Source organism: Pezoporus wallicus, unplaced genomic scaffold (assembly GCF_028554395.1).
Source record: "Pezoporus wallicus isolate ANWC-B61680 ecotype Strahan unplaced genomic scaffold, APGP_CSIRO_Pwel_v1 contig_6814, whole genome shotgun sequence".
Taxonomy (NCBI): domain Eukaryota; kingdom Metazoa; phylum Chordata; class Aves; order Psittaciformes; family Psittacidae; genus Pezoporus; species Pezoporus wallicus.
Genome location: NW_026639755.1, coordinates 1663281 through 1684475, shown reverse-complemented (window position 1 = coordinate 1684475; position 21195 = coordinate 1663281). Strand labels below are relative to the sequence as shown.

General features: G+C 42.4%; 2 protein-coding genes across 3 annotated transcripts in view; one reads left to right on the top strand and one right to left on the bottom strand.

Moving 5' to 3' along the window:
* Nucleotides 1-6545: 6545 nt before the first annotated feature.
* On the bottom strand, nucleotides 6546-18162 carry RABL3 (RAB, member of RAS oncogene family like 3). Its single transcript, XM_057415950.1, has 8 exons — nucleotides 18020-18162; nucleotides 17370-17493; nucleotides 16128-16257; nucleotides 13117-13231; nucleotides 11449-11599; nucleotides 10701-10772; nucleotides 9744-9782; nucleotides 6546-6867 (listed from the first exon to the last, which is right to left on the bottom strand). The coding sequence occupies exons 1-8, from the start codon at nucleotides 18160-18162 to the stop codon at nucleotides 6802-6804; spliced, it is 840 nt and encodes a 279-aa protein (XP_057271933.1). The 3' UTR covers nucleotides 6546-6801.
* Nucleotides 18149-21195, top strand: part of GTF2E1 (general transcription factor IIE subunit 1) — a 55592-nt gene continuing 52545 nt past the window's right edge. Inside the window, exons 1-2 of one of the 2 annotated variants that reach the window (XM_057415994.1) lie at nucleotides 18149-18169; nucleotides 19114-19170. The gene's annotated coding sequence lies outside the window, so the exon portion shown is untranslated. Of the gene's footprint in view, nucleotides 18170-18477; nucleotides 18553-19113; nucleotides 19171-21195 lie in introns of those variants that run through there. The other variant, XM_057415993.1, reaches the window with a different exon arrangement.

Below are 21195 nucleotides of genomic sequence, written 5' to 3'. Positions count from 1 at the left end.
AGAGCAGCTGTCTGTTGATCTGTTAGTGTACTACTAACAGATCAGGGGATTTAATCTCATAAGATGAGAAAATAAAGCAATAATATTTATACTTTTTTATCACTGCTGACAGCTTTGTGGCAAAAAAAAATAAGGTATCTTTTAAATAACATCTACTTTCTTGCAGAATGGCTCTTATGAAATATGTCTGTGTCATTTTTCTGGGAGCATTCAGCAGCAGATGCCAGACAGGTTAATTATTAGCATTTATTTGTGCAGGAAAGATTATAAGAGTTGCCTGCAGCAGAGAACACATACTCCTTGTCACCAAAAAGCAGATGCTGCATGAACAGAGGCTAGAGAAGCCATCTGTGTACCTTGCTGTGATGCTTCTGCCTTCAGGCTAGAAGAACCACTTCTAGGAGTGAGAAGATTTAGTCACCTTGCCCTATTGTGTCCTTCTCCCCACCTGATGCAGCAGCTAAAGAGGATGCTAATTTTGCACAAGCCTTGAATTTCATCATCTGACCTTTTATTTAGCAAGGGCAGGACAGCCCACCACGCCCACAGCCAAACAAGCCTCAGGAAGAGAGGCTGACATCAGACAGCAAGATAAAACCCCTGACTGCAGCCCTAGCCTTCAAAGCTATTTGGCCCCTTTGCCCTTTAATAAATCTTTAACCCAAATCTAGCAATGGATTTTCACTTTGTAAACGTTAACTTTCGGGTCAAAGGGAACAGAGATGTGCAGGGGTTAACGATGCACTTCATGTTCCTCCTAGTCAAAAACAAAGACTGAACTTCGACTTAGATCGCCCACTCAGCCGGGGCTTTCATTTGGTTGCTCTAGGCAAGAAAGGGCATGTGATTTTATTTATGAGCTTGTCTTACACTCGACATCTTCTCGAGAGAAGTCCATGGTAGTGCACCAAAAAGGAATTTCCCTGTACAATTTCAGGAGGTATCGAGCCAGAGCTTCTGTGCACTGATAACCCCACGGGGCACAACAAGCTTTATCTCAGTGATAGAATGCCAAAGCAGGAAAAAGAAAACACATTTCTAGCCTTAATAGTATTTGCAGCAGGGGTTGGCTAAGCAGCTGAACTGCCAAAGCTAGAGTTCACTGTCTCTTTGGTGCCACAGACAGCTCTGATCATCTAAACCAACTTCCTTACAAACATGTTGGGGGACTTTTCCTCAAAGCTGTGCTAAAGCATGCCTTTCAGAAAGCTACTCATTCTACCCTGAAAAATCCCAAAGGATGGCAAATCTGCTTTTTTCTATTAACTGTTTTGGGTGTCATCACTCCCACTGTTAGAGAACTACAACAAACTTCAAGATCCATTTAGATTCTGGTCCTGAGACTCAACAGTTTATTGCAGGTTTGCCTACACAGCTGGAAAGCCCTAACTCACATACTGACAGTTAGTGATGGAAGACTTCTTAACTTCTTCAGAGGGTTCTCATGTACCAGAAAGAAACCTATTTTCCCCATTTCCTGATCAGATGTTAGAATAAACCCACAGCAGCACAAGTTGATAATACTAATACTTTTCGGTACATGTCAGGCCCCCACTAGGCAGGAGAGCTTTGCCACTGGACACTTGACATTAAGGAACCCAAAAGTAGCGTCTCTCTGAGGACCTAACACCCTGTGCTGCAGCAAAGCACACCCTAAGGAAAGCTCTTCCTCTGAGCACTTTCTGGTTACTTGCCAGCCAGTGACAGGTTCATCAATAATGATAATGGCTTTTTGTCAAAGAAAACCAGTGCACTAAGCCACAGACTTGCTCAGCCCTATAAAGGAATCAAAGTAACCAGCATCCTCGTAAGGAAAGTGAGACAGGAACATGACTTCTAATGGGAAGAGCTGACTAACAAAAGAAATAGAAGGATTAAGCTCCCTTTGCTGAAAAGCAGAGGCAGGTATTCAACCAGTGAAGTCCATCACCTCCTTATCAATTGTGATAGCCCCAACTTCGCTCTACTTCACTGAAAAATCTATTGGCTGCAGGTGATGACACAGCAGCTCAGATCTCATTTGTGACAAATGGAGCATACTGCAGCTGCCTCTGCAAATACTATCAATAATGAAAATTTGTATTAAGGTTGCACCCAAACCCCAGTATCCTGGGTAGGTTTCACATGCTTAAAGCCAGCGGCAGCTTTGCTGAAGACTGTTGGCAAGGAGAGAGAAAACCTGTTGCTACAAGAACAAAAACATATACACAAGAATTCAGGTACACCTAGGTTTCCTACTTTTCTGCATGGGAATCAAAAGGGGCAGATTTGGGGGATTTTCCCTATTCAGTACATATTCACACTTCTGATTATCCTCTCAGTCATTAAACCAGTTATAAATCAACCAGAAAGCTCTGCTGAGCCCCTTGGGAAGAGGGCTTATTTGCTATACATTTCACCTATATGTACATGGGAAGTCTAACACATCTCAGATGTACCTGTATGAGCCATCTTCACTGACACATCTGGTACATGTATTTCCCAGGCATATATTTCTGCCTGGAAAATAACACAGAGGGACTGATTAGCTCCAGTTTAAAGGAACTAGGTAAAAGTGCTTTGATGTGAAATGCATGTGCCTGTGACAGACACCAGAGAGACAGACAGGAGAAGGGATGTAGGAAAACAGAGACAGGCAGAGAGAGGCAAAGAGAGAGATAGAGAAATCAAGTGATACAGCAAGAGAGAAGGGCAGCAGAAAGAAACAAAAAGAAAAAAAGAGAAGAAAGGGCAAAGCAGAGGATGCAGCAGGGGGTACAAAGAGAGGGGTCTTTGTGAGCACAGGTGACAAAGAAGGGTCAGACAGGTGGGACATGGGAAGTGGGAAAAGAAAGAAGGACAGAACTTTGGGGAAAGGGAGCTGGAGGAACAGGGAATGAGGGTATGGTTGGACAGAGGCAAGACACAGGGTCATGGGGGGCAGGAGGCCACAGAGAATATAAACTGAAACACATAGAAGCAGGAGCAAAGTGTGACACATGGAAATTGTCTGGTGTAACAGCCCAGGCATGGAGATGAACCTCTTTTGGGCAGCTGAAACAGGTAAGGTGCAAACAGCAATACAATTAACTCTGGCTGCTCAAGCACTCCCGATTCTGACAAGAAGCTAGCGCTTCCTTTCAAAATACATGTAACACCAAGAACATACATGACTCCATTACACATCACCTTGTCCTAAAAGGAAAATTATACCCAATTGTGCTTACTTGATGAGATTTGAACAAATAAAGAACTTAACCTGGACCGGAGACCTATTTGTATTAAAGTAGCAAAGATGCTGGATTCATGACACTACATTAACACAGGTGTAAGACAACCACCGCACTCAAGCCTGGGATCCAAAAACCGGAAAGGGTTTGGCTGGACAATGAATGTTGGCAAGATCAACACAGCTTTTGGGGTTTTTTAAGTGACATTTTAAAACTGATCTTTAGACATTTTAAGACAGAAGTAAAGCAGAAGCATGGAAGGGATGAGGCAGTGAGTAAGGGTAAAGGCAATAAAAACAGGGATGGTCACTCCACATTACTTACTGGACCCTGACATTTGATACACACCACAGCAGAGGTAAGGCATCTTGCTCTGCACACAACAACAATAAGGGTACAACCAAGTTATGGTGCTAAACTGGTGGCGCTTGTGTATGGAGCAACCACCTCTGATTAAAACTGAGAGAAAGATGCTCCTAATCCCACACTACACCTACTCAGCAGGCTAATGGTGCCTTCAACAACGTCTGCCATTCCCGTGGTTGGTCTAATTTGTAATTATCAGTCCATTCTGCCTCTGCATTACATTTAGGAAAATAGAACCGTGCCAAGCAAATGCCAAGCTTTCAAGAAAGCTGCAGTGTGTGTCAGCCACACAAATATAAACCCCACAAAGCAGGTATAGTGCAATTACACAAACCCCAAGCATGGGAAGCCCATGCAACTTCAGGATCGTATTTAAACCTGATTTGAATATGCTAATATCCTTAACTTGGCCCCGATGAAATATCAGCAGAAAAGTGGGTAAAAACACATGAAAAAACCCCACAGAAGTGTTTTACAAAGCAATCTGCTCCAATCTGAGACCACAAATGCTGGAACACTGCAATTATAGTGAGATGAGTCTGCAATCATTTTTCAGGACTATTGATGGTGACAGCACAGAAATTTAACCTCTACCCTTTAGAACAGTAACAAAAAGACAGCTGTATAAAGGATTTGAGAGCATTAATACTATTTCAGTTAAATGATCTGTTTACAGAATCATAGAATAGTTAGGGTTGGAAAGGACCTTAAGATCATCCAGTTCCAACCCCCCTGCCCTGGACAGGGACACCTCCCACTAAACCATGGCAGGACCAAGTTAAGGGTGGCGATATCAGAGTAAATACTGTGACAACACAAACATCTTGCAACAACTCTGGTTCTCATTGCCTTCAAGTTAAACATCCAGACTAAAATAAAAAAGGGTGAACCCTTTAACTCCTCATGTACTGAAACCACAACCTGATAAGCAGATACATCAGAGCCGTGCCTCCAGGGAAGCTGCCTTCATTTTGCAGGTAGAACAGTGAGACTGATCATGAAGTAAGCCACTTGTCAAACCACACACATCAGTTCAAGAGTGGATGAAGGCACCCTATGAGGAGTTTTTATGGCTCACAGCTGGACAAGGGGGGCCAAGCAGACTTGACTGAGTCTAGAGAAGCCACAGCCTCAACCACTCCTCTCCACCAGTCTGCTAACCTTCTACCACTCACATGCTCTACTTTTCCTCAGTGCTACTCCCTTTATCTTATCTGGCTCCTACCACAACAGTATCTTTAATTTGCTTCTAGATCCTGATTGTCATTACCTTCAGCCCCACTGATGCACAGGACTTGTGCACCCTCTCCTCTTCCTGGAGCATGAATTGACCTTCACAAGATTTCTCATACAAAGACTTTGTTTCTTCTTTATTGAGCCTGAGGATTGAAATACACAAATACATGTAAGCTGCAAGTAGGGCTTAGGCCACCCTACATCATATGCTGAGCAATGTTCTTCTTGTGATTAACTGAAGAGGGCTACTTTGGAAAGACCTATGCAATTGTTCCTTCATGCAGCATCTTAAACTTAATGGCCTCCTTTACTCTGCAATACTTCCCATTCTCCTAAAGATAGAGGGGGTGAAGGAAGAAATAGCCCTAGCTTGCTTGTCCTGCTCTGCAGTTCCTTAGTAACCTGAGGGAGCCCAGATCTTTTTACCCTATGGCAGCACCTAACCTTGAGAAAATAATTCCAGCTAAGAGCAAAGAGACATTGGTGCTGTCACAAGCTGCACAGCTCAGACACTGGTTATCTGCTAGGAATATTCTGGTACCTTATTTTCCCTGGTTGTAAACTAAATATAAACTAGTAACAGATTTCATATAGGCATCTAAAACTTACTGCACTCACGTTCGCAAATGCTCCAAATGCACCTTTCTGGAAATGGCCTAAGGAGAAGCAAAGCATCCATATTTTAGTAAGTTTGACTGGTGCACCTAGCTGTCATTTTTGTTCCTGATTAGTGGCAACAGGCAGTTTGCCATTTATTTCTAAGCAGCTGCTAGAGAAGAGCTGCAGGCGGATGTAATCTGGAAACTGCAGACTCTGCTCCCTGTCAATTTCACACCAACTTTCTTCAATTCCCATTTATTATTAATCTGTATTTATATCTAACTCCAGCTCTTAGCCTTTGCCAGAGGCTTAACCATTAGAGGCGACTGTAAGGAAGGAGAGGAAAGAAGAAACTGCCATAAATCAGGCTTTTACCACTCCATATAATTCTGGGGAGGTGAGAAATCACGCAAAGCTTGGGCTATTTAGGAAGACAACACCCTGCACAGCACATCAGACCAGGACAAGTCTCCTTTATCCTCACTACTAAATATGAAAAGGAAACATCCCTTCCTTCTAACCATTTTCAGTTCCTACTTTTTACAGGACTTGATATCCCTTTTAAATTTCAATCTATTGTAATTCAGAGGGTGTTTCTTATATTTTCATATTTTCTCAATCTGCTAAGCCCTCAGGCTTATGTTCCAAATAAGCATTTTATAAAAACATTTTTTCCACCAGATTTCAATGTCTTTTAATTGAAAAGACCACACTCAATTATGGAAAGAGAAACAGATTCACTTCATCCTCTCCAAAGTAAACAATTTTAAGCAGCAGAATTAATACCACTTGTTTTCTCCTCATGATTTTCTTTCTAAGGCTTAGTCTTTTTTCATCTCTTGCCTACTTCTTTTATCCCTTTTGAATAAGGCTGAACAGTATGTTCCAGGTGAAACAACTATTCATTTAGTGAAGGCATTCTACTATTTTCCAGACAGTTCCTTACCCATTCTTACATTTTACTTGCTTGTTTGTTCACTTTACTGTAATTAAGAAGTCCACTCAGTGTCATCTCTCCTTCAGAGAACGCATGATGTATGTAATTCATTGCAAAGACTGTCCATAAGTTTTCCAAAATGGAGACAAAGATGTCATATATATGTGCTGTGTATGATAAAGTTTCCCACAGCAGTGTGAGAGGCATTCAATTTATTGCACGCTTTCCCCAAATGTTCCCATATATCCACAAGGCCTGCAATCCTAAGAAACACTCTAGGTTTCTGATTAGAAAGCTTTGGGAATTTTTCCTTAAGTCTTTTCCAGCAAAAGTAGCTTCAGCAGCCTATATCATTTTATTCTGCTTGATATAAGCATTATTGTCTTTAAGCATCCAGTCGGAATAGGAATGTTGTTAGGAACTCTGAGAGGTCACCCTCCACTTCTTAAGTGTTCAGTCATAATGAAGGCTCTTCAGTGTTCCTCCTCCAAATCTTTTCCTTTCAGAGAAGCCAGGAATCTAGAGACATGAAAGACAAGTCATTATATCAGCATCAGCATGAGCTCCCTCTAGCCCACATCTCAGTGCCTGTTACCAAGCCAACTGCAAAAATGTCTTTCTTCCCCTTCCACACTGTCTCCAGAACCAGGACTAAGAAGCTTCAGCTTATGGCTAGAGGAGCACCATTAATTAAATAAGCTCCAAAACTTGAATATGGCTCATTTTTAATGTGGCTTTTTGGCAAGGGCCACAATGAAAGCCTTAATATCTCAGGCAAATCCTAAACCAGTTAATTACAGATTTCAAAGTCCATTGTTTCTCCCCCAGATTTAAACGCAAACAAGAATTTCTCCTTTGTTAATTTTTACAACTATAAAACAGTATTCCCAAGTCTTATTGAAGAGCTGTTGAGACTTAACGCCTTCTAACCTGAAAGAGGAGCACTTCACTGGTAGTTTAAAGCAGTTTCAACAATTGCTGAAAGCTTTAAAACAACCATCATAATAGAAACGGCTACAAGGACGCAAGTGATTAGCAACCCTGCTTTTGCAGCCAAACTGGAGATGCTGCTTACACTGTATCAATGAGTGCTCACAAAGAAAAGCTCCTTCAAACCATCAGAAGCTTCTCTAGATTAATGGTATTCCAAACAGATTTGCAATGCAGTGCACCCATGAATTACCCCAAAAGAAAGAGATCCACTGCTTTCTAATACTCTGTAAGATCTCTGCCTATTGGCATCATAAAACTATTTGATTACAGTCCGGGGAAACTTTTAGATAGCTAACTTCAAACAAGCACAAACAGCAGGCCCAGCCATCTCCCAAAACCATTCCACACTATTATAAGAAACACAGTATATGAAAATGGAAGGTGTCAACCAAGCACTACACATCATGCCAGGAGAACATGGCATTTACGGATGGTATGGGATGAATGTCTAACTTAGAATACAAACCAGACTGCTTAAGTTACACACTTCATGGGTGAACTGAGAAAGCTAGAGCTTATCCAAAACAGAAATCCACTGAACCCCCCCCCCCCCCCCCCAATTTACATGTAGTTGGGGTTTTCAGGCCCAAAATGCAAACAGATATGCAAGGTATTCATTCAGGAATGCAGTCACAACTAAATCATAGCATGACACCAGAGGTAAAACACCATCTGCTTTAGCATTTTTGATATCAAAGTCACTAATTAAGAATAACCATTATTTACTTATCAGAGATCTGATCAAAATCAGAGCTCCAATTTGAAACTTCTCATTCTTTTAATCCTAAAGAAGTCTACAGTAGAAATACCTCGAAACACAAGTGATCAAAGGGACCTACTGTAGAAGACCCACAAACACATTCATAAGATTTACATTAAGTAGATAACTTAAAACATAAACATCAAGAGGTTGTACTGAAATCCCTGGTTCCAATTTGGATTCTGTCTCTTTAAATAGAATTGTCCACTACTTAAGATTTGTTTTAAGCTTTTGAGCTGTTGTCAGTGAGGCAGATGAAAGCAGTCATCAGCAAGCTGTAATCTTTGACATGTGGCCATAACAAATATAAAGTTAATCCCTGGCTAGCCACTAAAAATGATTAAATAAGAAAAATAAAAACCTTACATCATGCATCAAGGACAACCAGCACACAAGCAGATTTCTAGCGTTAAGCTATTATCTCCATGGAAGGGAGAGACTTCCCTTCGTAAGAATGCAGGGAAGAGGGAAGAGAGGAGGAAAAAAGCATCATGCAGAACTGAAGGAGGAAAAAGCCAATTTGTTTTTAAAAGGCACAAAAAAAAAACCACTTCAAAGAAAGTAAGCATTTTGTGACTATTTTTTCCTCCACTCTCCCTAAGGGGCTTTCAGCACAGCTACAGCTAACCATACATTTGACTGTATTTTAGTGGTGCTATTCACAGTAATTTGCAAGCACCTCACAGATACAGTAAGTGGAACCTCACTACTCGCTGCAGGATAGACTGCACATGGGAAGGTGTGGAGCTAAAAAAGTTGAAGTGTGGCCTACCCAAACCAGAAGAGTCATTTTGCTGGTTCTTCACCAGCTGTACTGAAAACAGTTAATACGGCCATTTAGGGATTAACTACAAGGTGGTATCATACTGCTATTTCCCTTGTGGCTCCACTGGTTCTGTGAAAACTACCCATACAAAACCCATAAAATACTAGTTCCAGCTGTGCAAAAAAAGCCTTTTCGTTGACTTTCGGGGCAGCATCTCTGGCCTAAACCTGAAACCAAGCAGCCTGAAACTAAGACACCTGAAAGAAATCATATTTGCCTATTTTACCTTACCCTTCCAACTTCTCCTATGTTAGCATACTTAATTATTTCACTGCCAATCACATTAAAGACAAATACTTCAGCTGACAAAAGTCAGAGAATCATAGAATAGTTAGGGTTGGAAAGGACCTTAAGATCATCTAGTTCCAACCTCCCTGCCATGGGCAGGGACACCTCACACTAAACCAACCCAGCCTTGAACACTGCCAGGGTTGGCTCATTCACAGTTTCCCTGGGCAACCCATTCCAGTGCCTCACCACCCTTACAGTAAAGAACTTCTTCCTTATATCCAATCTAAACTTCCCCTGTTTAAGTTTTAACCCATTACCTCTTGTCCTATCACTACAGTCCCTAATGAAGAGTTCCTCCCCAGCATCCTCATAGGCCCCCTTCAGATACTGTAAGGCTGCTACGAGGTCTCCAAAGTCTGCCATTATTCTGTCTATCTAAAACAGCTGCGCTTCCACAGATTTAAAAACTCAATTACCAGCCCAGGTTATCACTTAAGCCATGCGAAGCCCATGTTTTAACAGGACTCTGACAACTGTTTTCATGACACAGGGAGAAACAAAAAAAGAGGAGGAAAAATGACAAACCTGATTGCCATCTCTTAAGAAGTATCTCTTCTCTATGACCTGAGAAAAACAGAGAATGACCTTAGTTGGCAGGCATATGCATAGCCTCAGATTCCAATCAACACTTCACATGTGAACACTGAAACTCACAGCTAACTGGGACAAGGTCTAAACCCACGTCACCTGCTCCAGGCCTATTGCTTTAAGTGCAATGCCCTATTACCCACAGAAGGAGTTGGCACCTCCAGCCATTCTTAGTAAAGCTGTGTTATTCTCAACTCAAACACGCCTCATTTAGTTAGACCACTTAGTAACAGAGGTGATGGTTGGGGTGCCTCCTTACTATATTATTCCAGTCCCTCTCTGCATGTGCAGCAGTTCTGACCACTTGAAAAAGCTCATTCTGCATGTACGTAACTTTAGGAGTTCTGAGTAGCCCCTGCGCATGGGTGATGCTTGAGAAGAAGTAGAAGGATACCTATGTAGGCGGTACCATCAATCTAAGAACCAAAAGGTTATTTGTATCACTGTACAATCCACACTCTCCTCCAAAGAAAATTCAAGCTAAATTTTCCTCTAAAGCATGATCTGTTACATGCATGATCTGCTTCACTATGGTATCTTTGTTGAGGGGATGCTTAAACCAAAGCATTCCTTCTATCACTTTCACTGTAGGCCTTGACACTCTCTTTTGCAGGAAGGGAGAGTAATATGCTTTAACCAGGATTAACAGAGCTAACCATAGTCTTGGAGCTCCCCACATTACTGCCTTAGCACACTGCAAACCCTCTGGCCTGCCAAAGGACTCCAAAAACCTACGCAGACTGCCTTTGAACATTATTTTTCATTGCTCTATGCAGATCAAGAATCAAATATTCAAGATATCTTCTGGATGTTTGTTAATGCAGACCAATCTCTGGCCTCCCCCAGCATACAATACATAGAACTATAAAGCGTAATTTAATTGACTTGACTTACCTTATCAAAAAACCTGCTTAGTTTGACAGCATTGGATGAACCTGCAGCCAGGTAACGAGGATTGGTGCAATCCTAGAACACATGAAAGACAACAAACCAAGCACAATGCAAGGAAGCCCTGCACATGGAAATCAACATACCCCTTCCCTGATACAGGCATATGGAGTCAGCCAGGGAAAACACAGTGTATCTGCTCATTTCTGCTCCAGAATCATTTGAGAGAAAAGGCCAACTTCTGTTCTGTGAATCAACCAGAGAATTCTAATCACCCCCTTATGTGCTCCACACGTTCCTTCTGCCACCAGCTATACAGTCAGCTAATCATTTGTACATGCTACACGAGATTGTGTGTGCTTGTGTGTGTGTGCATATACAAGCATTCACACAGCAAGTGTGTATATTTTTATACGCATATATATACATCTTATATATACACATGTATATAAAAATAAAATGATCTTGATGTTTCATTCAAAGATAGTCTGCATCAGAACTAAGTACAGGGAAGAGAAAACAACTCCCAGTCATCAATTCTAAGCTTTGGTGACTTTATCTAACACTCCCTACATCTCTAGTGAAACAAAGATGATAGCTTCATCAAGCAAGGGGGACAGCCTATCAAAATGTGCATGACTCCAGCATCACTGAGAAAATCCCCAAAAGCCCAATTTTTGTCACAACATCTTTACTTACTAAAAATCAGACTCCTGTATAAAAGAAAAACAACCCTTGTGACAAGGATACTAACCAAATTAATCTCTTCAGCGTTGAAATCCTCAGCCAAAAAAGCTGTTCTGGTCAAAACTTCATTCCGTTTAGTTTCTGGGATCTGATCCAGCTTAGTTCCTATTACCAGCAGTGGAATCTGGTTATCAGCAAACTGTTCACGGTCATAGTCCCTGATAAGGGAAACATACACTCCTGAATGAAGTGATGGTCATGCAAGTCGGCACGGGGGCACATTCAGCTCCCCTGCCCTTTCAAATAATGGTCACTTATTACGGGTCATTATTTATCTAAGTGAGAATGTGCTGCATCTGTAAATTTAAGAAGGGCTTTTGCATCTAGGTCACTACAGAGAAATTGAAAGGAAAGAGCAAAGAAACCACGAGTTGGATTTCTTTTCAACACAGATGAACTGCAGAACAAATGCTAACACAAGCAGGAAATAAACAGGAATTCCAGTATTGCACAAGGCATATGCAGGCATCGGAGACAGATGAGAGAGCTGGCATCTCTGAACATCTAAAGTTCCTACATACATACACACACTTTTTAAAGATGGACAATGAAATAAGAATGTGAAATAAATTGCAACTGTGAAACACCACCCCTTTTCCAGCTTAGATCAAAGAGGGCTGAAATAGCAATTGTCTGGTGTCAAGTAACTAATCCTACATTCAAGTAAAGGTAGCCACCATAAGCTGAATTCCAACAAGCTTTGATTCAGATACAAATAATGATCAAAGATAGCCTTTATAAAAGAAATAATTTTGCAATTAATTGTCTTCACAAATCCAAGCTCCAATCCTTCTCCTCAGCTAGGATCAGTGCTTGTCTTTACTTTTACCTAAACCAAGTTTTCAGAAAGTAATTTTACAACCAACAGCAACAACTTGTACTAATGGCTGAGCATCTGTCCCTGGCAGAGGTTCAGCTTTTGAGAATTAAAAAAATAGTGAAGAACCTGCACGTGGAAAACCTGGAGAAATCTGCAGGTTTTATAAGGCAAATACTCTTTTCCTTTTCCCATGTTTCTACCTGTGTATACCAGCACAGGCAGATAAGCAACTGATACTCTTCCCACAAAAAAGCTACCCCTTACTATTGCCTCCCTGCTCACACGTGAGGTTTATCAATGATCTTAAAACCTCCTTGATGGTATGTATAACAGGGGCATTGAGGTACAGGAGGAAATACTTGGTAAGAATTTTACAAGCAAATAGGCTGTTTAAGCAGTTTCCTAAGCAAACTTTTAGCCATACTCCTGAAGCAATTCCCTCATCACCCAAATAAAAAAAAGTGAAGTTCCTCAGTGCTGGTGCATGGAGGGAAAGCCTTTTGGAACAGAGGCATGCCATCCCATCACACTTCCTGTACAAGGGCTCTTCACAGTACAGAGACACATCTTCAGGCATCAGGGACTGGACCCACTCTGAGAGAGGCCTCAGATAAATGAAGGATGTATAATAACACCTCTTCCCTACCAGCAGAATGGTCTGATGGGTAACGTAAAAAAACCCAAAACAAAACAAAACCCAGAGATTTTCTTTTATATCCCCCATTTTATTCTTTCTTTCTTTAAGTCTAACCACATCCAATTTCATGTGGACTTCAAGCAGCCTCAGAGATGAACAAAGTCTTCCATAACAACTTGGAATGATGTTTTAACCCTGCACGTATGTTTTTCACTCACCCATTTGTCACGAGAACTCCTGTTGGAGCGATATCTCTGTTGAGTGCTTCCAAAGACCAGCGATACAAATTCTGGGATGATTTCTTATTGGTTAAGTCATGCACTAATATTATCCCTAAAGTGAAAGAGAAGGCAGCAAGATCCTATTTAGTGATATACATTTTTTCCTTATCTTACCCAAATGACATCTGTAGGTTCCCAGCTATCTGAGAATGAAGAAAGGGACGCATAACCGGTTCAGTTACAGTGAACGAGTAAAGCTGAAAATACCAGGATGCGACACGCTTTTAAAGCTGCTTATCAGGAATTCAGGAAGAGCTAAGAGAAAAATATCATAAAAGGAGGAAAGGGACAGACACCTCAAAGTTTAATCCACAAGATGCCTGTGGGTATTTCCTCATTCTGCTCTGTCTGGTCCTAATGATACTGAAACTCTGTATTACTGCAGCAGATAATTCAGCCTTTCTCTGGTTTACCTAACTGGTAAACACAACTATCTTTTTATTACACCATCCAAGAAGTCTAAAGGCTGTTTGTTTCAAAGAGTTTAGAGAGCATTGTTACATTCCTGCATTTTCAAGAACAATGCTATGTACCTGGGGAGGTATCCAAAGGTACCAGTCTCTGATAAACTTTCACTGTCCACCAAATGGCTGGTAGAAACATGAATTAATAAGATTTCATGTTTTTAAGATGAAGCTTCTAGCATTTTTCATTACCATGATCCTTCAGAATGTAAATTCTGAGAAACAGCCAGCCAAACTTCCTAGTTGTGCTATTAACAGACACCCACTTCTGATAACCACAGTTCTTAACTCAATTACCAACTCCTGCTAGTAAATTTCTTCTATTTATTCACACCTTCTATGACCTGTAGAATGTTCCCACTTCTTTTAGACTTTAAACTAACAATTCAAGGAAAAAAATGGAATTATAACCCTTATCTTCATCAGGATGCATTCTCAACACACTTCACAGCCTACATGTGGAGAAAAAGTATTAATTTTATCTTTCATCTGAACTCCCGAAGATGCCACCCACTGCACACACTATGGAAAAAAAACCACATTTCCACAAACATTTTCCACTACCCCATACCACTGTGCACAGACTCTCCTATGAGAGTTCTGGGCATATCACAGCCATAGCTCTATTTCAAAGCATTTATCTCAGTAAGAGTGTAAAAAGGCAACTCAACTGTGTGTCCACTCCCAATGCAGGGAGAAAAAGTGAGATACAAGATGACTTGGCATACAGCAACAAATTCAGAGGCACTGCTGCACAACCTGTGAGAAACCCTCCCCACTTCCACTCTTCCTCAGTTATGTTTTGGATTGGTTAGTTCCCTTATCTGCTTCACTGAAAACCAAAAGAGTTAGTTGCACCAGCAGAAAAAAAACTGTGTCAACATCAAAAAAGAGCAGGCAGGACCAATGACTACCCAAGGAAATGTTCCTCCCCCATTAAGGTCTGCAATCCACAGCCTTAGTGTCCAGTCACTGTCCTAGACTACCACAGTCTGCACACCAGATGGAGGGTCACCAAAGCACAAGACCTGCAGTCAAACTAAAAGCAAACTACACCTAAGCTTGTCAACAACCAGGTCTCTGACAGCCTGCACAGATGCTGCCACAACCAAACATCAATTGCTTTTTGATCTCGGGTTTTCAGATCACTGCAAGGCCAGAAAGCACAAGCAGTCAGGCAGAGGGAACACATTCATCTTCTCTTCTTAAATCAGGTCAAACAGAGGCAATTTGTGAGACAAGCTCTAATGAAGAAATTAATCTAATGAAAGAAACCAGAGCCAAGACAAACTACCAAAGTCAACATTTTCCAAATGTGAGCTGCCTAATAATAACTTTGGGGCAGTGGAGATAAACAACCCTATTTTAATAACGTCATCAATCATAATTCAGACACGTAAGTTCAGGATTTCATCTCCTAATGGGTTCTTGTAGGGTATTCCCAAGTCTGACCCACGCTCACTGGCATGCTGTGAACTTGGTGTCAAAAAGAAATCCATCTTAAACATATACCAAAGAAGCTTGCTTTGAGAGCTCAACTTAACTCAGACCTTACTTACAGAGGTCTGGTTAACAGCATAAGCAAGAGGTACCTACACACATTTTTCCTCCTGAGAAAGGAGAAAGAAATAACTAGCTAAAGAGTCATAGAGCAAAGATGTTTATTGTATGGCTTAACACATTACTGAAAGACCCTTGAATGATTTGGAACAAGAAAAGAAAATCCAACAGAACATTTGAGACAGTTTTTCAGAAGCAGTTTTTAATCTTGTATACATCTATTTGTAATGAACAATCCCGGGATGCCCAAAAGTAACAACTGAAATACTGCTTTGTTATGTTTATAATCTCTTGCGTGCTCTTACTGCTGGTTCTGATGAACTACTCGGCCTTTAAGTCAGCATCTCAATAGAAGGCCTAAAAATACTACTTTCTATGTAGAGCAAGTTGCAAGATCCAATTCTGAAAGATAATTTGTCAAATGAAATAAACACGGCAAGATGGTTATTAGCATATTGCAATTTTATGGGACAATTCAGATTTGCCAAGGTAAGATATAATTATTGAAATTCATATAAATTCAAATAATTATTTTCCTGAGGCAGGTTTCGGAACTGAACAGACAAGAAAATATAAATCATATTTCTGCATGCATATCAGTCCTGGAAATGTGAAGAGAACCTTTATGCCTGCAAGCGTAGCTGTAAGGGACATCACTACAGCGTCAGTGAGTCCCTGCTGCACCAGCTGCACAAGACTGAAGCTAAAAGCTAATGAAGCTCATCTGCACAGGTCTGCCTAAAATAGCTTTCCAGTTCAAAACTGAATCCATCAAATTCTCCCTATGAATTGTATCATTTTTTTTTCTGTATGAATGCATTGAAATCAGAAAAGAGAACAACACTTAAAGGAATCCTGCCCCAGAACCAAGAGACAGCTCAACAGAAAGAGCGATAAAACCAGATTTACAGCAAGCAAACTTACCATTCAGCAAATTATAAAATACTGCTCGTGTGCTTTTCACACTAGTGGCACTACCCACAGAACCTCCAACATCCCACAGCTCAATGTAGTAGGTCTTCTCTTCTGGAGTCCCCTCTTTGTAGTCATGGATCTGATGACAAATTCACATCATACATAACCACAACAGCAGCTCACAGGAGTTAATACACAAAACACATGGGTAGTCAGCTGGAAGGATTATTGTACTTGGATAGAATCTTGTAAATGCTCATGTTGACACCATTTCAAATCTCTTAAATAGAAGAGGGATGGAATGAGTCAAGCAGTGGCCACTGGATACTACAGCTCCTGTATGAGGTGGAGCTTTGAGAATGTGCAGGGAATATCCTTTCTACCTCAGTATTAACAAACCTAATGCCTCCTGACGTGCTTAGAAATAGCGCATTGCCAAAGCAGATGAAAAAGTAAGGCCATGACTTCCTACATGGTAGTACTGCAAGAATATTAACATAGGGGCCCACACTGATTCCAACTGATCACATCTTCTTCCTCTCCAAATTCTCACTGACATCTCAACTGGGTTAATTTTTGCCCCTGCGTTAAGTTTTGCTCCACAGTCAAACAGGGTCACCATGTTTCTTCTCCCCAAATTTTGGAAATATATTCCTAACCTGTGGCTGCATATTTCAAGGAGAATATAGCAAAGAGCAATGAAGGAAAAAAAAAAACATTTATTACTATCCCATGAGGATTGTAGGTTGGGCCAAAAGCTTGTTATATTAATATCCTCATTCCTCTGACAGCAGGTTCTGCAATGAGCACACAGGAGGAGAAGCAATCCTATGATCACAGCCAGCGCCCTCAAATTAAACAAGCAAATTTCTTTTCCCCAGTGTGTCTGGCTGACAGTTTGGCTGTGCATCGACTGTTTCTTACGGAAGCGTGGTTTCAGTTCTGTGCCTTCTGACTTCTAGAAGTCTGCTCCATGACTTGGAACATGCCAGGGACCACTGCAGTCAGGAGAGGTACTACAAATGACAAATATGCTGCCTGATTTTGACAGCCTAGTAAGGAGAAAACTTGCTCACGCAAGTGCTTGGCTCACATTTATTCCTGTTTGCTTCAACAAATTAAGCCCTCAGCAGAACAGAACATCAAAATACACCTTTTCCTGGAGCAGTAAATAATGAAAAGGTAAAAAAGTCAAGGCCCTTCCCTTACACTTCAAGTTAGGGCTACCCAGAAGTCAGGCACATCACCTACTCGAACATCCACCGAGCAGCCCACCGTCCAGGATGGGTTTCCCAACACTTGGTTGTGGCATAAGAGGTGAACAAGCGAAGACTTCCCGACACCTGCAAGTGCACACAGAGAACAACTCCTGGGAGATCACACAAAGCCAGAGAAAACGCCAAAGAGCAGCTGGGCACAATCACAGAATCAGCTCGGTTGGAAAAGACCTTTAAGCTCATCAAGTCCAACCATTACCCCAGCACCGCCAAGGCCACCACTAACCCATGATACTGTGGGCCTCATCTACTTCCAGGGACGGTGACTGCAGCACTGCCCTGGGCAGCCTGTTCCAATGTCTGAGCACCCTCTAGGGAAGGGATTACTCCTGATCTCCAGTCTGAACCTCCCCTAATTCAGAAGTTCTAACTCAACTCAGCAACCGTTAACAGCCGCCTGTCAGTGACCAACCCTCAGGGCAAAGAGGGAAGGGGTCTCCCATGGCACACACACGGGGGCTCCCGCCGGCCGGTCTCCAGTCAGGAGGCGGCCAGGCAGGGCCGAGCGGATGAGGGGGGCGGCGCACCGCATATGCGCCTCCGGAGGCCGCCCCGTCCCGGCTCCTCGATAGCGGGGAAAGGGGCCGCCCCCCGCCCTCAGCGTGCGCGGGGAGCGACACTCACCGGAGTCGCCCAACACCAGGCGGCAGGTCAGTGCCGGCCCCGGGCAGCGGCCGACGTGACCCTCCTTCCCCTGCGGACACACAACGGCCCCGCTCCCGGCCGTCGGCGTCTCCTCGCTGGGCCGCGGCCTCCTGAGCCGCCATTTACGCGGTAGCGCTGGGGCAAACAGCCAAGCGCCCTCTCCCCCGCTCCTCCCCTCTTGGCCCCGCCGCGGTGGGCTGAGGCGGCTCCTCAGGAGCTCCCGGCTCGGCGCTCTGTGCCCCCCTTTCCCAGTTGTTTGGGGTTCGTGTTCTCGGGGTTCGTGTTCCCCGAGTGCTGTCTGGCTGGGCCGTTGCCCTCACAGCTCGCTTTGCCTCAGGCTCGGTGCCACCGTGTGCCCCTCCTCTGGCGTGGTTTGGAGGGTTTCCTTGATTTTTTGGGGTATTTGTTTTAGGGAATACTGTCTAAGCCCCTTTCCCTCTGTCTCCTACAGGAGCCTGCACGATTGAATGTTTAAACATGTAAAAGCGGGTATGGAATAGGAAGCTGTGCAGGTAGCATAAGGGCTTCTCTGCTTTGCTTGGCTTGAAAGATTAGTCTGCTACAACGATCTATGAAATCTGTGCAATTATAGTGTAGCCAGTAGGGCCAGGGCAGTGATCGTCCCCCTGTACTGGGCACTGGTGAGGCCCCACCTCGAATCCTGTGTTCACTTCTGGGCCTCTCATTACAAGGGAGACATTGAGGTGCTGGAGCGGGGCCAGAGAAGGGCAATGGAGCTGATGCAGGGCCTGGAGCACAAGTGTGATGGGGAACGGTTGAGGCACCTGGGAGGGGGTCAGTGTGGAGAAGAAAAGGCTCAGGCTGCCTAGGACAGTGGTGGAGTCACCATCCTTGGAAGTGTTCACACATTGTGTAGACAAGGGCCTCGGTGACCATGGGTTAATGGTGGCCTTAGCAGGGCTGGGGTAAAGTTTGGACTTGATGAGCTTAAAGGTCTTTTCCAACTGAGTTGATTCTGTGATTTGTAATCTCAAGGAAGCTGCAAAATTAGGGGAATCTGGGTCATAACTGGCGCACTGTAACAAATCTAGCTCATCCCTTTTTTTTTCCAGGTTTGACCACTGGTTGAGCCCATATGGTGAAAGCATTCAGTTCTCCAGGTCAGCAAGGTATTTTTGTTTTAAGCATTAGCTTTCTTTTGGCTTCACGAGCTTGCTGCTTCCTTGTGAAGCAGATGAATGTCACATATAATGGCCCTGAGCTGTTAAATGGACCCAGCTGCCAAACTTGTATCCTTACAGGTGGTTCAGAAGGAAGATCAGCATTCTGAAAAAGGTGTTCAGCAGTGCATAGTTAAGGCACATTTTCACATAATACAGGTGGCATATTTTTCAGTTGCAAAAGGTGGAATTTTTTCTTTCATCTTTTCCCCTGCACTGGCATCCTCTCACATCTCTTGTTTCTCTTGCTCATCAGACTTTTCCGCTAGCTCATTAAACTGTCAAAAAAAAAACTAGTAAAAGGGGTAGTAGAAGAGGTACTTTTATGCCTTTTAGTGATGCAAATCGGTGCACAGGCAGGCCTTCTGAGTGCTAGAGCTGGCATGGGAGAGAGCAGAGGCGTGTGCTTGGGAGAGGAGGAAATACCTTTCTGGAAGCAATAAGGGATGATGGGAATTTCATTCCTACCTTCTACATCCTTTAAGATACCATTTACAGCTTGCTTTCACACAGGATGCTTTAGTGAATTCTTCACTAAACAAGAAACTGCATGAATGGTATCTTGTTACTTAGTTATCTGGTATTTTGTTACTTAGTTTTTCTGTTTCTTTATTGCTTAAATCCCTAGTGTATGCACTTGTTTGCTACACCCCGATGCACTAAAACATTTCTGAACCTAATACTTGCATAAATCTTCATCTGAAATTCCTGAAAATCAGACAGTAGCACTCATATCATCTATAATGATGAGAGGTGTGGTGGCCCAGGTCCCATTGAATGCAGCATATGACAAATAATTCTTTCTTTCTTCTTGTCAGAAACTTAACAAGGAATGCTGGGGTTAAGCCCAGTGTATTTTGGTGTAATCATGACTACCTGAAGCTTGATGTTTGTGACAAGTGCTCTTATTTCTTGTAATAGTTTCTGATTTCTATGGTTAAAATGTTCTAGTGGCTATACATCACAACTGAGTCATTTTAACATCTATGCCACCTCATGGAGAAAGCTCGCTCTTCCACACCCCAGCCATGCTTTCTTCTCTGTGTTTTGTGTAGGTTTTTCATTGGTCATGTGAGTGATCCAGTTTTTGAGCTTTCCCCCTTGCTCTCCCTCAAAAATACCCTATTTATTGCTTTTTGGCACATCAGTTTTTCACTTTTTACCAACTTAATTCACCTTTCAACATGAACAGGCAAGTGTCAAAATGAGCCCGGAATGGTGGGGGTTGTTGCTGGAGGCTGGGAAGGGAAAGAAAGATTTCTTGGTGGGAGGGAGGGTATAATTAGACTTAAGGTGGAACAGAAAACTGTACCTTCACTATTCTAGCCACTAAGTTTGGCCTTCCATATATAGTGCACTTGTAATTTTTTTGTCTACAACTGTAAATAGTTTGTTAATGCTAACATGTATTTGAAGGACTTCTGAGTACTGTATCTGTTTGTATACATGCACATAGATAGTCCTTTAATTTACTGACATCTTGCTATTTTCTAGGTCAGGTTTAGATTATGAATGTGACTGAGAATTAAATCCTGAGCCTGCATTGTTCAATTTCTGCCTTGCATGGGCAGACTGTGTGGCCTTATATGTGGTTCCATATATTTTTACTTGTGAAATTAGGTGAAAAATGTCCTAATTTCAGCTAGGCCCTTCAGCCTTTCTGTGTGCTGCTGTAGTTCAACTTTTCATCTTCAGTGAAGAAAACCCATTGATACTTGTGGCTTCTTGGTTTCACTTTATGGAATGCCAATAGGGAGGTACTATTTGAGTGAAAGCAATTTGTTCTTTTCTCCTTTAATACTTCAGAGCAGGTCTTGCAATGAAGATACATGACTTCTCGTGCAGATGGAAGGCTGAGCAGTAGTGTTCCTAAGTCACCAGGGAATGAAATTCCATAAGCTTCTGATAAAATGCCAGAAGACTTTGGGTTTGCAACTGATATGGGATAAAGGCAGTTCAGGATAATAGGGACAT

Bases quoted from the DNA above. Each gene is read 5' to 3' on its own strand.
- RABL3 (XM_057415950.1), bottom strand. From the start codon at position 18,162: ATGGCGGCTCAGGAGGCCGCGGCCCAGCGAGGAGACGCCGACGGCCGG. The intron at 16,258-17,369 runs GTAGGTGATGTG...ATTTGTCATCAG, and splicing joins GCTGCTCGGTGGATGTTCGA to ATCCATGACTACAAAGAGGG. The intron at 13,232-16,127 runs GTAAGTTTGCTT...CTTTCACTTTAG, and splicing joins ATTTTATAATTTGCTGAATG to GGATAATATTAGTGCATGAC.